Source organism: Rhipicephalus sanguineus, chromosome 9 (genome assembly GCF_013339695.2).
Source record: "Rhipicephalus sanguineus isolate Rsan-2018 chromosome 9, BIME_Rsan_1.4, whole genome shotgun sequence".
NCBI classification, from domain to species: domain Eukaryota; kingdom Metazoa; phylum Arthropoda; class Arachnida; order Ixodida; family Ixodidae; genus Rhipicephalus; species Rhipicephalus sanguineus.
Window position 1 is genome coordinate 88,739,684 of NC_051184.2, and position 12,764 is coordinate 88,752,447.

The following is a 12,764-nucleotide window of genomic DNA, read 5'->3' on the forward strand; positions in this document are numbered from 1 at the left end:
TACAAAATAGGGAATCGCTAATTGAAAACGACAAACAATAGCTTTGCCATTTGGCCGAAGAAATAAGTAACTTTCGCCATAGCCAAACGTCGGTTATGCACAGTAATTCAAAATTCGCGCCAGTGAAACCGAAACAGGAAGCGCAGGCCACTTGCTCTCACCAACCACCAGGTGCGCTAGGGTCGATTGGGCCGCTGGGGTCTATGGGAGTGTCCACTCTTAACTTTTTTTTCTTTCTCTATGACGAAACCTTCCCGCTGTCATGCATGGGTTTGTCGCTTTGAGATGGTGTTTATGACAGTACGGCTGAATGAAAATAACCAAGTGAGGTGTGTTGAGTAAATTGTTTTTATGTATAAAGAACCTGTCAACTTTAGGCGTATAATTATTATTTTGTAAAAACAATTCTGTTGGATTGATGACAACTTACTTCTTTTTTCGCGCTTGCGTCCTCTGGCGTTTGGTGAGAGCACTAGTTCGTTACGTTGTCGCGACGTACTTCCTGAGGCCAGATTTCGCGGAGTGTCCTCTCAACTTTTTTTTTTCTCTATGCCCGCATGGCGAACACTGAGATTTTTTTTTCCGCGCCTCTGTATCACGACACACTCCCATAGGACCCGCGCTATCTGGGGAGGTCAAGAGTACAGTAGGTCGTGTGCATGCCGGTGCTTGAAGCTCCTTTGCAGAAAGACCCTATACAGGCTTCATGTCGGGAAGGAACCACATTGACATACGTAGTATGGCGTGGCAGAAGAGTGAAATAAAAACCAGGACTGAGACAACGCGAATTGCGTAACCAGTTGAATGCTTCCAACACATTACAAGGGGCTCTGCCATTATTGTTCATTGTCATCAGGCACATCATCAACAAAGTGCACATAATGCCTAACAGGTGTTTAGCGGGTACCACAGTTATCCGCAGAATGACAAAAATCGCATAGTGCTAGTGCTGCTTTCCTACTTGCCAAAAATTATGATAATCTATAGCGTAGTGGGTTCCTCGCAGTAAACTTGTATTGGTTGCCAAGGAAGCCCATGAGGCCCCCATGGCCCATTTCCGTAGAGTCTGAATAAATTTCATCTCCCTCTCGCTCTGTCTTTTTCACGTTAATGTATGTTATATAGCGTGGTGAGAGAGGGAAATAATGACCGGGCGTCCCACAATGCGAATTACGTTAATGGTGGGTCGTTTAACGCTTCCAACCCATTACAAAGGTCTCAGCCCTAATTCCCCATCGTCATCAACCATCGCATCAACAAAGTGCACATAATGCCTTACAGATGTGTAACGGGTACCTGGCTTCTCTGCCGAATGACGAATAAACACGATTTTATTTTCGATTCATGGGCGCCGCCATGTTGGACTGATAAGCGATTGTTTTGCCGGTTTTCCACGTCGTAATATCAAATGATCATGGTCATGAAACGTTGAATGTACTGGCCGATGCGTTTTCGTGGGTGCTAGTTCACCGTAGCACTGTTTGTTTATTTTAAACGGATACAAAATTGCAGTGTTATCAATCCAAGATGGCGGCGCTTGAGCGCGTCCGGAAAATGATGTAAGGGCGACGTGGGTGCTTCTCAACTTCACAAAAATTATGATTTATGTCGTAGTGGATACTTTGCTAGTCTACTTGTATTAGTAGCTCCAAAAGACTTTACAACGGGCTCTAGATATGCCGTTCTTCCAGCTTTCGCTGTGACAGTGCAGCGCTTTGCGCGCCGGCCTGGCATTTTACAGCGAAAACTGTTATGATGTCATTTCAGCGGCCGGTTTTGGCGCTGTAGTTACCCGCCGCCGCCGGTGTCCCTAACCACTATCGCTCGAAATAAGAAAAAAAAAACGGAAGAAAAAAATGACAGGATGGAACGAGGTACGAACCTGGGCCCTCTGCATGGGAGCCCAGTATCCAACCTCTGAGCCATGCCGCTGCTTGAAACTGCTTTGCAAAAAGGTCCTATACAGGCTTCATGTCGGGAAGGAACCACATTAACATGTGTAATTTAGCGTGGTAGAAGAGTAAAACAACAACCAAGCGTCACAGAACGCGAATTCTGTAACCAGGCCTCACACAATGCGAATTGCACATCGAGTGGGTTCTTGGATGCTTTCAACCCATTACAAAGGGCTCTGTCATAATTCTTCATCGTCATTAGCCACAGCATCAACAAAATGCACATAATGCCCTACAGGTGTTTAGCTGCTACCACGGTTCTCCGCAGAATGACGAAAAATGGCATAGCGCGTGCTTCCCTACTTCGCAAAAATTATGATGATTTATAGCGCACTGGGTTCCTCGCAAGTGCACTTCTATTGGCTTCCAAGGAAGCCCTTAGGCTCGCATGATCCATTTTCTCAGGGTCTCAATAAAGTTAATTCCTTCTCTCTCTTTCTTTCTCACGTTAACGTATGTTATAAAGCGTGGTGGGAGAGTGCCATAACGAGCGGACTTCACACAATGCAAATTATGAAACTAGTGGGTCCTGTAAAGCTTCCAACTCATACAAAAGGCTCAGTCATAATTCTCCATCGTCATCAGCCGTCGCATCAAGAAAATGATCATAATGCCTTACAGATGGTACCTCGTTTCTCCGCAGGATGACGAGTAATCTCGTGGTGGGTGCTTCCCAACTTCACAAAAATACGATTTGTGGCATAATGGGTACGTTGCTATTGTACTTGTATTAGTAGCCACAACAGAGTTTATAACAGGCTCTAGAAAGGCCGCTCTTCGAGCTTTCGCTGTGACTGTGTTGTGCTTTCCGCGCAGGCCTGGGTTTTTTTTTTATCAGTTACCTATTATTTTTTTTTTTGGGGGGGGGTGGGGAGGGGCTGGGGGGAATGTCGGGGATCTATTCTCTTTTTTCTTATTTTTTATTTTGATAAAATACTAGCCGTTATTCCTCGGGCACATGAAATCATTATATGGTCTATGAATTGTGAACGTTGACACTGCAGTACATGGTCGGGGTTCATAAAACTCAGTTTCGTAGAAGAAATGCCTGAATCGATGATATTTTTAAATAAAATTATTCGGAAATGTCAGAATGCACTGGCGTTCCTTTTACGCATATGTACGTGAGACTAGGTACCCCAAATGTATCTGTTGTATGAAAGTGGGCAAACTCTCGACGTTTATACTAGAATCTTAGATATATCTTCCCATAGAGAAATTTACAAAAATTCTTCAACTTACTCTGATAGAGTGCATAGAGGCTTCACATTACTGAAGGGAAATTTTCTAATTGTTAGGGAATAAATATGAACGAGGCTTGTACTGTGCAGGAGGCACGACGGTACTGCACGAACAACATTGATCGGATTGTCCTGCCTAAGAAAGTTTCTCCCCCCTTTTATATGTGCAGCGGAGCAATAATGCTGAACGTTTTGCGCTGTTTCGAAAGAGACAATCTAAAGGCGCAGGCATTGTTTTAATCTTGAAGGGAACATGCGTGGGTCTCCGTGCCTATAAGGCGTTTTAAGTAAAACCATGCCTAACAGCACTGTTTAGCTTATTCTGTGGAATGTATCCTGAAGGAAAAACAATTTCCACATATGCTCAAAGCATGCCATTACCGGGAGAATATATTACATGAGGAAGACGTTATTGTGCATTATGCTTCCGCTGAATAATAGTGACAATGGTCTTTTGAAGCGCAGTGCTGTCGGCGAAGAGAGCGATGAAATAAGACGAGCCTTATTGTGTTGAGTAGGTCTTTTTTGAACACACTTATCCACGCATACGCAAAAGAGCAAAATAGCCATGCTCTCTCTTTCGATAAAATTTGCCCTAACTCTGGCTTTTGCAAAATGTGGTTACGCCGTGAAGTATCCTCCCGGGTGGAATGCGCCAAACTTACGGAGTTTACAAGAGGTGAATACACATTTTATTGTCTCTAATATTTCCTCGCTATTTCTGTTAGGAAAAGCAGAAGCGTTCGATCAACGTATGTTGTTAACGCTCTTGAAGTCATCAGGTTCTTACCTGTCTAAATCAAATATGTACCGTATGTCTTTATAGGCTATTGTTTTACACCTGAAGTAGTAAAAAAGCGCATGAGTGTTAAAAAAGCGTGAGCTCCTCACACGCGTCGACAACACAAGTGAAGTTTAATCTGCTACTGCGCTTACCTACATAATTCATGACGTCCTCACTAACGAGGCGCATAAGCCTCCTGACTAAGATGTATGCGTTGCTGGAGCTGCCGGATTGGGTGTTTTCAGGTGTCGCCATTCATAAAACTATGTAATGCAAGAAATATTGCAACATAAAAATTTACAACCAGTCAGAACACAATTATTTTTAGGACACCGGATATTATCAGCTTTTCGCCGGAACGCAACTAGTTAATTCAAGAAAATAAAAAAAAAATGTTTGTTGCACTGAGAATTTATACATATACGACATATCTTCGTGGACCAATGGGAAACACAATTAACACTTAAAATGTATATTGGCAAAAAAGGAGCATCATATTTCAAATTGCGAGTATACTTGCAGTTGCTACCTTCATTACAAATGGGTAGGAGGGCAAGAAAGTGCTCTAATACGTATTGTCGATTTCTATACTATTTAAGCTGGAAAAGAGTTGTGAAAGCGAGAGGAATTCATTATATAAAAGATTACTCCGACTTAACTCAACAGGTAATCGCAAAATAACTTAGGCATTTCGGCACCTATGCAGGTGGTATCCTCAGTGCATCCTCAGTGCACGCAGGAGGCATCCTCAGTGCACCAAATGAGCAGAGGCCACCCGGAAGAACAATAGTCACATATATCCTTGTAAACGTCCGGAAAGGGGCCGCGATTGCTGTTTAAGCCGATTTGTCGCAACGGATGAACCACGACTCCTTTTCGCATGCGCTTCATAACGACACATAGATGAGCATGCAAAAAGGAATGGGCAGTGCGTCACGGGAAAAGACGACGTCCATTGTGTACATTCCTTGCGTTGAAGGTATATCAGACTCTGTTCCAAAAATATTGCATACGCTACGCATGAAAATCGTTTCAAGCCCCACTACACCGTGGGACACGTGATCGCGAAGTCCAAAGACCACACACCTACGAATCATCAAAAGCGGGGCCATCTACAAAGTACACTGCGGAGATTGCGACGCTACTTACATCGGCAAAACAGGCGGGGAAATTTCAGCGAGCCTTCAATAACACGAACCGGATGTCGCCTAAAGCCACCCATGCCACGCTTTCCAAGACGGAGCTCTTTGAACACTGCTTGACGACAGTACATACCTTCGAGTTGAACAATGCGACGACGTTGGCTCGATACCAAAGATGGGGGGGGGGGGGGGGGAGAAAACTCCTGGAACCGTGGTTCATCCAGCGCGGCAATTCGGCTTCCAACTACAACCGCGGCCCCCTATCAGACGTTTAGGAGGACGTATATGACTAGTAGTGGACTGGGCGCCCACTGCTGGTGGGGTTTTTAAATGCTTCAACCGTGCTGGAGACATCTATGTTGACGCAAGCAGATTTTGTTCTATAAGCGTTTCTAATATTAAGAATATGAGAGCGTGTCGTTATTATGAATATCCTTCCTGTTGCTTTGAAGATTGAAGCAATGGAACATGTTGCCCTTGCGATGACGTCAGTTTCTTTGCCATTTTCTTAAGGCGGCAGTCGTGGCATCAGTACAAATGAATGTTCAAGTATTCATTACTCTTAGGCATTATTCATATTCATATCCATATCTATTCATATTTGTCATCGTAGCATCGCTTCGACATTTATTGAAGCCTCGATACACAAAATAATAAGTATATCATACTATAAACAACACAAGAAGCACTATCTAACACCTACAAACGCATACATGTATGAAGCTGGTTATAGAATAAATGCTTCCCAGCCCCATTCTCTCATGTTAATAAATTTGTTCGGAACACTGCCGCTGTGGCACTTTCGAATCAATAAAATATTTGAAATGTTACATGGTGCTTACTTTTTTTCAAATTCTTTGGATAAGTCCACAAGAAGAAGCCGTGTGATTACCACAGGTGGTGAGAAGCTGAATTTGTTGGTGTACCCACCCTAAATTATCAAAGTCGTTTTCATTAGCAATTAAGGGAACTGCCGCAGGACGTGTCCTTACGAAACTAAGCACACAGCCTTGCGGCTTCTGAAGGTGCCCTCTTGGAAGTTTTGTACCATGAAAAAAAATTACTCCACTAGGCCATGTGGGAACTCAAGAAATTTCTTGTTGTTAAATCGTGCATAGTATGCCTGATTGATGAAGTAAACGGAGGTCTTAATACCGGCATCCCGGCCTTTAATAAATTATATCTAGCTGCACTCCGACTGTGCTAATGTAATTAATAAAACTTTTGACTGATGTAACCATCATAACAAGGATGTATCGCTCTCATCAACAATGCAGGTGACTGCGTTCATATCAATTTTGTCGCTTGCTTTCTTTACATATATAGATGTTGAACACTGGAGAAAAAATCTGGCTGACAAAGCGCACCTACAATGTGGACAGGATTGATTGTATCTACTGGGAGAAGATTGCACTTAACAAGACCGATTACGACTACTTTTACTGGTACCGAATGAACCCTACAGGGCGTGACTGGACTAAACAAGGATCGGGAAGGTAGGTGACAGGGAAATTGTCAAAGCAAAGTGAGGTAGAAAGAGAAATTCATTTTACCTCTTGAACTTTTTCACGGACACTGTGATTCTCAGCTTATCTTTAGTACCACAGAAGTATGACCTGTTAGTTCTCCGGAAAATCGCGACCAGCAAATCTTCCGAGATATACTCGCAAACGGAAACTATTCTTGTTCAAAGTGCAACACGCTTGCGCACCGCATTGCGTTATCAGGATAACTTGCAATTCCTATCTGCACCATTGGTATGGGCTTGTTTACCTCGGTCTCAAGTGATATATTCAATAACACGGATCATCATCACCACTGTATCATACCTGTTCATAACTGCTTCATCACTGTATCATATTTTCATTTAGCATTTCTAGCGAATCTGCAGCGTCATCTACGCTTGGGAAAGAGCAATTGCTTTAAGCCTTCTTCAGGCTCCGCCTTCGTTTGCAGCAGAAGAGGTGACTGAACTGTGTCGCGGGCATTTTCACAGTGAAGTGGTTAGTGTTAAGTGTGGCGAATTTCTTGGTGTCTCCATCTCTTTTCATCGGCTCAAAATGTGGGCCAATCACGGAGATAGTGCAATACTGGTTTCAGCCGCGGAATAAATGATAGTCGAGAGGAGAGATCGGTAATGGCTGTAAAGCACGGAAACCCGATGAATATCCTGTTGTCTTCATTTATCGTACCCTTAAAGAGCCGTTCATAAAGTACGAAAAAAGAGTGGGTAAGAAATAAGATAAAGGGCATGTCAGAACACAGCAGGGTATGTTTGGGGGTGTTTGTGATCGTTGATCTATAATGTAAATTTCTTGCGACAAAGAAAAGAAGACAAGGACATATAAAGACTAAATGTGCATAAGCTCAAATGGCGCAAAGTTGCAATAATTTGCGCTTGTAGCACGTCATATTTTTGCGTCCTTCTATCCTTTGATTTGGCGCAAGGACGACAATATGGGCATGTGACAACTGGTTCGGCCTTGTCGGTCATTTCAGAGACCAGCTGATCAATGGAGAACAAGATAATTTTCGAGTAGTTGCTGTTATAGTGTCTGCTGTAATAGCATATCTAAGATTTTATTGAATAACAAAGAATCGAAGGAACCTGCAATAGTAAACTTATCCACGCTAGCGAAGGCCATAAAAATGCAAAACGTGTAAAATCAGGGAGAACATTACAGTCGTCTTTAAGCCGACACTTTACAAAAGACGTGAAAGCTTTGATTGAAACACTGGCGCACCGTAAAAACAACAACATTTCCGAGATTTTACTAGCTCAGTGACATAATGAATCAGGCAGGCCATAGTGTGGGACTTCGGGTTACAGCTGAGCATCTGTGGTTCTGAAACTCATCCTTAAATCACTGGTGGTCATGCACTTCGCCCCGTCAGAATTCGACCCCTGTGGACGGCAGTTCATTCCGCGACACTGACCTCCGCAGCGCAACCCGTCGGCCTACAAAGCTAACACGTTGGTTCAGGTTGTAACGAGGTGGTGCAGGTGGTGCAGTTAAGGCGGAAAATTCAGAGGTGGTTGGTGTCAAGCATAATAGACATGTTTAGCAACGAAATGGCATAGTGATGTGAAATATGGATGGACGGATGAATATTTAGAAACAGCTTTATTAATAACATTCAATAAAATATTTTAGTAACATTCAGTAAAATATTTTAGGCCGCGTGATTAAGCTAGGCACGCAGCTCAAGAGGACAGTCTTTGTACTAGCCCGATCGTAAGAACGCCTGCTTCCAACTCGGTATTTCCGCAACGAATATCAACGGTATTGCCCCTCTGAAGCTTCGCTACATTTGATGGATCGGAAATAAATTTTCAGCTGGCGATTTATGAGGCAGAACAGTATGATATTTAGTTAATTGGAGAAATTATTTTGATAAGTTTTGTACAGCTCTAAACCTTGTTTACAGAAGGAACCGACACTTCCATTAGGCTGATGGACGTCAGTGACAAAAACAGTGCAGAAGGCACCGCCTACATTGAGGCACGCTAACACAGCATAGCATAACCGTGCATAGTCTAGGTACAGCAAGACTGTGGAAAAGGGAGGTGAGGGTGAGGAGGAGGGAAAGGCGAGGGGCGAGAATAAACCGTAGCACTGAAAGATTGAGAAACAGAGAGAAAGGCAGAAATACAAGGAAGAGAGAGAATAAATGAGAGAGAGAGAGAGAAGTCAGACAGGTAGAAAAAAAGTGGACGCAAGCCAGCAATACAGACAGAGAAAAAGGGAAGGAATAGAAAGAAAGATAGAAAAAACAAAGAAGAGAAAGATAGATAGAAAGAGAAAGAGAGAAATGGAAAAAAAATTCGGCAGATCCCACGCGTTGTGGGAATCGGTTTCATGCGAAAGAGACAACGAGTACTTCTGTGCTGTATTTAATGGCTTTTAGCCAAGCGTTACGAGGTGGATCGAGGTGTAAGTGTAGTAGCTGTGTGCACATCGTCCGCTTGCCAGGCACGTTGACAACACTGGCGTTTAAAGGGTAACTTATGGTGCGACCTAACGTCAGTCCCAAGCCCTCACGTTAGAGTACATACGTCAGTTGTATGAAAACAAAGTGGACAATATTGTGCAATCTTGTGAATATCATACGTAGCTTTTGTTAATATGTTCCTCCGGCGTCGAGAAATGCTTTACTATAGACGGTTTCGCTGTTTACAAATACAGACCCTGGACGGCTTCCGGTCTCTTGCACTAACGTTGTATTGGCGGGGAACAAAAGCCTTGGTGGGGAGCCCGCAGATTTTCAACGCTTCCCACCCTGTGCCTAGGAAATATTTCAAATAAAGATGCTTCTAATCTATGCCCAACAATACAAGAGTTAGTCCTTATCTTATGAGCCTTCCTTTTATCTGAAGGCGGAAAAAAGGCCTTCCCTTACTCTGACATACCCCAAAAACACGCTTTACGCTTCGGTGTTGAAATGAAGAACCCGAAGTTTCTTGGGGTACAACACGTGCTGCTACTATCGCAGTCTTGAAACCGTCTATAGCTTGCTCAATCATAGGAATACAAAATGTAATGTTCATTTGACTGCAACAAGAGCTGAACCAACAATGGAACCACAGACGTTGATCTGATATGAAGCCTTTATCGTAGGAGTGCATATGTAGTGCTTACTGCTTTTTTTGTAAAATTAGATAACCAGAGCCACAACGAAAGTTGACGTTGCACCGACATTACGCCTGCAGAGGTTGTTCTTCCAAACCAGTTTATAGAACTGGTGTGGCTCTGCGGTAAACTACCTGATTGCCACGTAGAATTCTTGGGTTCGATTCCTCCTGGGTCCAAATTTTTATTCTTTCCATTCGTCGGGTCAACACGGCCGATGTCGGTTTTTGTTAATGCTCTCTCATCTAAAATAACAATGCATGTTCTCGCCGTTCCTGAGTAGATATATACTTTCAAGCACGTGCGGCGCATACCAGCACACCGCGGCCTGTGGTAAACGGGTATGTGCCACACGTGTCTGGAGGAAAGGGTTTGAGGACGTACGCGACAGGTTTTTCATGTTATTCACGCCATATTCGTCAAATTTTCTTACCCTCCCATGCTAATCTTGGTCTACACTAAGTTAGGGAGGCGAATATGAGAGTACTCAGACGTGGGCGTCTAGATAGATCGATTCGTGGATAGAAACGCTCAAAGTGCCAAAGGTTTGCTAAGAAATGCTTCGCATTTAATAAACACACAAAAGCGATAGAAAAACTTAAAGGAGAAAAAAAAACGCATGGCAGCTTCACTAGTTTGAAACCTGAGGAAGTGCGTCCAACGGGCACCCAGCGATTCCCGTTCGTAGAGTTCCCACTGCTCTGTTTACGATTGCGTCAATGGCGCGTATCTTTGAGGTAAGCATTTACGGTTTCCCTAGCACGAGTAGAACCTTTTTAGGCAGATCCACAAGCTCGGTATGCGACATGGGTGCTACTTTTTTCCTGCACTTTATCGACCTCCCGCTTGTTACGGCAGTTGAGATGCACGTCATCTGGAGCATGTTCCTTCAGAATGTTCAGGAGAGGAATATTCTTTCGCTCGGCGAGTCGGTGGCGCCCTCTGTTGAGCCCCGCAGAAGCGAGCCTTATGTTTCCGAAACGTTTTATCAATTTTAAGTGAATAATGCAAATACTGCTTGTCTATTTTTCTTTATTAAAATATTTTAGACTTTATTCGTTCATATTTACCCGGGTATGAGCATTGCTAGCCTTCTTATGGCCTGTATTGAGCTTTTTACTGTGAGCATGGTCACGCCATGCACATGAGATGGATGGACGGCAAGTCGGGGCTCTAAAGAGATCCGCGGTTAAATCAAAGTAAGCAAGGAAACAAGAAACAGAAGAATAAAGAGAAGCAAAGAAGGCCGCCCAGTTCCGCACTTCCTTCATGCTTGGCACCACCAGTGCGAAGGTGCCTTAATGTTTTTCATTTCATCAACATACGTCTTTCGGCTACGACATGCTTCGTGCTCTCTGGCTTGACGCGTGCGCTTGGCGTTTCGTGTACGGCCTTGAGGGGGCCTTTATGCAGCATGAGTATTCTTTGCCGCATTCTCCTTTTCGCGACACTTAAGGGGACAACGAGCGAACTAGCGTCATCCGTTTTGCGTTGGCGCATGCAGCTTCGCTTTAGCAGTCCGACTGTCCACGCGGCTTTCCAACTATGCGTGTATGTGCAGATACCCTACGTGTGTACCTGAAAGAAAAGTTGGGGCACTAGGAACATTAAATGCGAAGCATTTCATAGCGAATACTTGACACTTTGTGCGTATCTATCTATCTATCTATCTATCTATCTATCTATCTATCTATCTATCTATCTATCTATCTATCTATCTACCTACGTCTGGGTGATCTCATGACAGCCTCCTTAACTTCGTGTACACCAAAGTTGGGTTGGGATTGTAAGAGAATTTGACGAATATGACTGTGGGGTCATGACATGAATAACGTGCAAATCCTTTCGGGTACGTCGTCAAACACTTTCTGCCGGACACGTGTGGCACATACCCGTCTACCAACGGCCGCGCTGTAAGGGTATGCGCCAGAGGTGATTGACAGCTTATATCTACCCAGGAATGGCGAGAATAGTCATTAGTAGTTTAAATGAGAGAGCGTTAAGGATAATCGACATCGGCAGCGTTGACCCGACGAATGGATGGAATGAATATTAGGATCCCAGCAGAAATCGAACCCAGGCATTCTGCGTGGCCATCAGGTATTCTACCACATAGCCACGCCAGGTTGATAGACTGGTATGGAAAAACAGCATATGCAGGCGTAAAATCGGTGCAACGTCGAGTGTGGTTGTGGTGCTGGCTATCTAATTTTACAAGAAAGCAAAAAAACACACTACGTATGCAGTCCTACGTTACAAGTGTCATATCAGAATAACGTCTAATGTTCCAGTGTTGGCTCCACTTTTATTGCAGTGTAATAAACATTACATTTGTATTCCTTTGATTCAGGCAAGCTATACTGAAGCATTGCTCGACCCTAGAGGAATACATTAATGAAAGTTACGTATGATATTCACATGGCTGCACGATAATGTGCACTTAGTTTCGATACTGCTGACGTATGTACTCTAACGTGAGGGCTGACGTTACGTAGCACCATAATTTACCCTTTAAACGCTGTCGACGTGCCTGGTCAGTTCAAGATGTGCCCACAGCTGCTACACTTACAAAAACAAGTCTCTTCACCTCGTAACGCTTGGCTTAAAACCAAAGGATAGAGCATAGAAGTACTCGCTGACTGCTTCCCATGACACCGGTTACAAGGGCGCGTGAGATCTGCCGATTTTTTTACGCCTTCATGTATCAGTCATTGCGTCACGTCCATTGAACAATCACCTAAGCTTCATGCGCGTCATCAGTAATGCTGACGCATTTATCTTATACATGAGCTTCCACGTGAACAAATTCCAGGAATTGCCTGCGAAAAAGCGTAGTCGTGGAAACTAACGCATCTTCATTTTGGCAGCCTTTCGTAGCATTTTCTAACTTATCTCATTGGTAAATTGTGATTTCCGTGTTCAGTAGCTATAGGTACTTGGACACTTCTGCTAGCACAAGGTGTTGACTTTTAATTTTCACCAGTCTTGACTGATTAAATTTTGTTCCCGTT

General features: G+C 43.6%; 2 protein-coding genes across 2 annotated transcripts in view; one reads left to right on the forward strand and one right to left on the reverse strand.

Annotated features, from left to right (window-relative positions):
* The window catches only part of LOC119405989 (uncharacterized), a 103,887-nt gene extending 100,570 nt beyond the window's left edge, over positions 1 to 3,317 (reverse strand). The window contains exon 1 of the mRNA XM_037672808.1: positions 3,198 to 3,317. Coding sequence (XP_037528736.1) covers positions 3,198 to 3,212 — 15 coding nt within the window. The 5' untranslated portion in view covers positions 3,213 to 3,317. The remainder of the gene's footprint in view (positions 1 to 3,197) is intronic.
* A 381-nt stretch (positions 3,318 to 3,698) lies between these two features.
* Positions 3,699 to 12,764, forward strand: part of LOC119405990 (uncharacterized) — an 83,243-nt gene continuing 74,177 nt past the window's right edge. Inside the window, exons 1-2 of the mRNA XM_049419484.1 lie at positions 3,699 to 3,875; positions 6,449 to 6,618. Coding sequence (XP_049275441.1) covers positions 3,765 to 3,875; positions 6,449 to 6,618 — 281 coding nt within the window. The 5' untranslated portion in view covers positions 3,699 to 3,764. The remainder of the gene's footprint in view (positions 3,876 to 6,448; positions 6,619 to 12,764) is intronic.